The sequence below is a fragment of the Orycteropus afer genome, unplaced genomic scaffold, assembly GCF_000298275.1.
Source record: "Orycteropus afer afer isolate SDZICR_OR568_19922 unplaced genomic scaffold, OryAfe1.0 scaffold00336, whole genome shotgun sequence".
In the NCBI taxonomy this organism is placed as follows: Eukaryota; Metazoa; Chordata; class Mammalia; order Tubulidentata; family Orycteropodidae; genus Orycteropus; species Orycteropus afer.
The window spans coordinates 3,322,437-3,326,416 of NW_006921923.1; the positions used below are offsets into that span (position 1 = coordinate 3,322,437).

Below are 3,980 nucleotides of genomic sequence, written 5' to 3' on the forward strand. Positions count from 1 at the left end.
TTTACTACAGTTTGTTTGTTTGTTTTTTTGTTTTCAGGCTCTTTTGATACATTTTCAAAATACTTTTTATAGATGTTAGCTCTAGTAGCACAGTGGTTAAAGAGCTTGACTGCTTAGCAAAAGGTCTCTGGTTCAAACCCACCAGTTGCTCCATAAGAAAAAGATGTGGCAGTCTGCTTCTGTAAAATGTATAGCCTTGGAAACTCTCTGGAGCAGTTTTACTCTGTCCTATGGGGTCACTTAAGGGAGCTCTGTTGACATAGTACCTAAGGCATTTGACTGCTAACCAGAAGGCTGGCGGTTCAAACCCACCAGCTACTCCTCAGAAGGAAGATTGGGCAATCTACTTCCATAGAGATACCGCCTCGAAAACCCAAGGAGGGGTCACTGTGAATCAGGATTGACTCGACGGCAGTGAGCTGTTTTTTTTGTTTTTTTCAAATAGGGTAACTATGAGTCAGAAGAGAGTCAAGGCAGTGGGTTATCTTCAATGATGGAAACTCTCAAAGTTGTCACCTAGTTTTTCTCTTCAAAATTTCATCTTGCTGTTTTGTATTTTCCTTGAATATATAATGTGAGATTGTTTTACTTGTTGATTTTTGTTAGTTTGTTTACATTTTTAGAAGATTGTCAAGTATTTTCTTTTTTGCTGTCATTGCTGTTAATTAAAGGAGTTCTTTATTCACATGAACAATTCTCATTCACCACTAATTTCCCCTTGTTCTCAGGTCCTAAAGGTGATCCAGGTCAGACCATAACTCAGCCAGGGACTCGTGGCCTGCCTGGTCCCCCAGGCAGAGATGGTGAAGTAGGTCTTCCAGGTGTGTGAGGAATTTGTTTCATCACATCTTCAGCACTTGTTGGCTTCTTTCTTTGACAGTTTCCCTTTCAAAACAATGTTTCTCCATAGGTGACCCTGGACTCCCAGGCCAGCCAGGCTTGCCAGGAATACCTGGTATCAAAGGAGAACCAGGTATCCCTGGAATTGGTCTTCCTGGACCACCTGGTCCCAAAGGTATGTAGGACTGAGTAACAGACAAGGGGTTACCTGTTAGTATAATATTCTTTGATAAAATTCACTTAAAAATATATTACTTGTACCTTTTTCTATGTTCTATAAAGACTGTAAATGAAAGTTCACAGCATATTTTCTTTATCTAAACCAGTTCAGAGAAGAAAATATCTAAATCATAGATATGTAATAATTATATATAAGCTCAAAAAGTGGAGATTTTTGTCTATTGTGTTCATCGTTATATTCTCAGGGCTTTCTGACACATAGTAAGTACTCAATAGATAGTTGTTGAATGAATGGATTGTGTTAACCAGAAAACAAACTTATTGCACACATGTACCCAAGCAATGTTTTATCCTCAATTATACTCTCTCAAGTTACTGAAATTATTTTAGGGCTGTTGCTTCAGTTTTTCTTTATCTCTAGTAGAGTTTATTCTTATGGATGGCAAGAGCTCATTGATCTAAGGATAATTCTCCAAAATTTCCTTACTCATCTCCACTAAATGCCTTAGAAAGTGTTAGATTTCATTTTATCTTATATATATGTGTGTGTGTAATATCTACAGTTATTTTTAGCTAATTTCCAGAATTATATGGTAGTCCCTTTATTATACTATGTCCAGATGGAGACAGAAGAAGAGTTTATGTGTTTTTGTGTGGAATCCGTTACTTATAGTTAGTCCTATCTTATTACATAATAGGACCCATTTCCCTTAAGACGGGCATAACTTCCACACACACGAGCCCTTTGTGGAAATAATAGATCATCAGGTGATTAAAAGGGAATATCATGATCCTGCATACTCACCAAGAATGTCATTGTGCTTTTACATCTTCCCATAGTCACTAACTGTGATTGAATAAGTATTTGGGCTTTTGGATATCTTCCTTAAGTGTCCTCTCTTTGGACATAAAAAAAATGGTTTATAATTTTACAGGGTTTCCTGGAATTCCAGGGCCTCCGGGACCACCTGGAACACCTGGAAGAATTGGTCCAGAAGGCCTTCCTGGGAAGCCAGGCTTTCCAGGACCAAAGGTCTGGGACATTTTAATTTAATCCTTTTCCTTTTCCTATCTCTCCCACTTTCCTTAACCCAAACTCTCTATTTTGACTTTGACATCATCCCAAGTCTTCACTATATACACAAACCTTAACTGATTATATTTTTATTTAAAAATGTTTAACCCTAAACTGTCTTTAATGTTCTAAGAGGTCATATTTGGAGGAAAAAAATATTTATAAATCTGTTTTAGAGTAACTTGTTATCTGATTAGATGAGAGAATACGTTCTCAACTAATCTCTGCAGATGCTAGTGTGATTATTGATTGAAATGGCATTGAATTTCATGTCACCATCTTCGTATCATGTTTCCCTCTGTCCTAATTCCACCATAGATAAATAATGTAAATCACTGCTATTAATTTTGTAGTGATAATAATAATAATACCATGCTTGAAATACTTTCCATTTCTTTTTATTATATATTAGCTAATCTAAAACTTTCACCAGTCAGCCTTCAATAAACTGCTGGGGTATATAATTAGCCTGATTCTCCATATATTTTCTCTGTTCTTAATTAATTTAAACTTTGTGTTTTCCATAATTACTGCTTTTTTTCCCCATGGGACAAACAGTTGACCATGATGCTGGATTTCATGAGAAAACCACTTCTTTATTAAATTCTTAAAATTCTGAACATTTTCAAATAAGCACAATAATAAAAGGAATAATACACCAAACTTTTATATATATATCTATTACCCAGATTCAAAATGATTATGATTTTACTATATTTGCTTTATCTATTCCTTTTCTTATTTTGCTGAAATATTTTAACCCAAATCACAAAATCATGTCATTTCACAAAAATGATAATGCCATTGTCACACTTAGAAAAATTACAGATACTTTTTGGTGTCATCCAATACTCAGTCTATGATCACATTTCCTCACTTAGTTAGACTGTTCCTTAATTTCTTGCTCTTTCTGTTATCACTTTCTTGTCTTAAAACTAGTCCAACTCATTTAAAAATTATTTTACTAAACCATGTTTCCCATCCTTCCAAATATTGTTTCCAACATACCAGTTACTTTTCATTATTTTATCCTGTCTTCCCAACAGAAGAAAAAAAAAAAGGTATTACCTTGTATTTTTTTTCTTTAAATTCTCAACAATAAACAGTAAACATCCAGAAAGTCATGGGAAATTTTTATTGTGTTTTGTCATGTGTGTGCTGAAGGGAGAACCAGGATTTGGGCTGCCTGGGCCACCTGGGCCTCCAGGACTCCCAGGTTTGAAAGGAACACTTGGTCTAAAAGGTGATCGTGGTTTCTCAGGACCTCCAGGTCCTCCAGGACGCATTGGCTTTGATGGGATACCTGGACCAAAAGGTATGTAGACTGTTGCTACTTTTTAATTTGCTTTTAACTTTTATAGAAATTGAAACTGCTAGGAAAGTTTATAGATGATAAGTACAATTAACTGAAAAACCTATGCCATCACTATGGCACTACTGTGCTAAATTTTTTCATGTTCTATTGATATTTTTTGTCTTTTATTTCATTGAATAGTTAATAAAATTATGTGTGTGTGTGTATGTGTGTATCGTGAGTCTTCTTCTGACGCCTATCTCCATCCATTCTGTTTCTCCTTATCCCTATATGTAGACATTTTTTGTTGCTTATTTATCTTTCTAGTGTTCCTTTATACAAACACAAGCAAATGAGAATATATATTTTGCTTCCCCATTTCTGAAAAGGTAGAGTACTATCTTTTAACTTTTTTTATATTACTTATTTCACTTAATATCATATCCTGGAAATCACTCCAGATCAGTACATAGGAAGCTTTTTCAGTTTTTAAAACAAATATCTAATACTCAGTTGCATAGATAATATACCTTAGTTCATTCCACCAGTTGGTAGGCTGGAATTTTGCCAGTCTTTTCTTATTATAAATAA

The 3,980-nt window shown here is 34.8% G+C and overlaps 1 protein-coding gene across 1 annotated transcript in view; it reads left to right on the forward strand.

Annotated features, from left to right (window-relative positions):
- The window catches only part of COL4A5 (collagen type IV alpha 5 chain), a 439,164-nt gene that overhangs the window by 297,397 nt on the left and 137,787 nt on the right, over positions 1-3,980 (forward strand). Inside the window, exons 25-28 of the mRNA XM_007952435.2 lie at positions 729-821; positions 911-1,015; positions 1,956-2,053; positions 3,260-3,410. Of these exons, the coding sequence (XP_007950626.1) occupies positions 729-821; positions 911-1,015; positions 1,956-2,053; positions 3,260-3,410 (447 nt within the window). The remainder of the gene's footprint in view (positions 1-728; positions 822-910; positions 1,016-1,955; positions 2,054-3,259; positions 3,411-3,980) is intronic.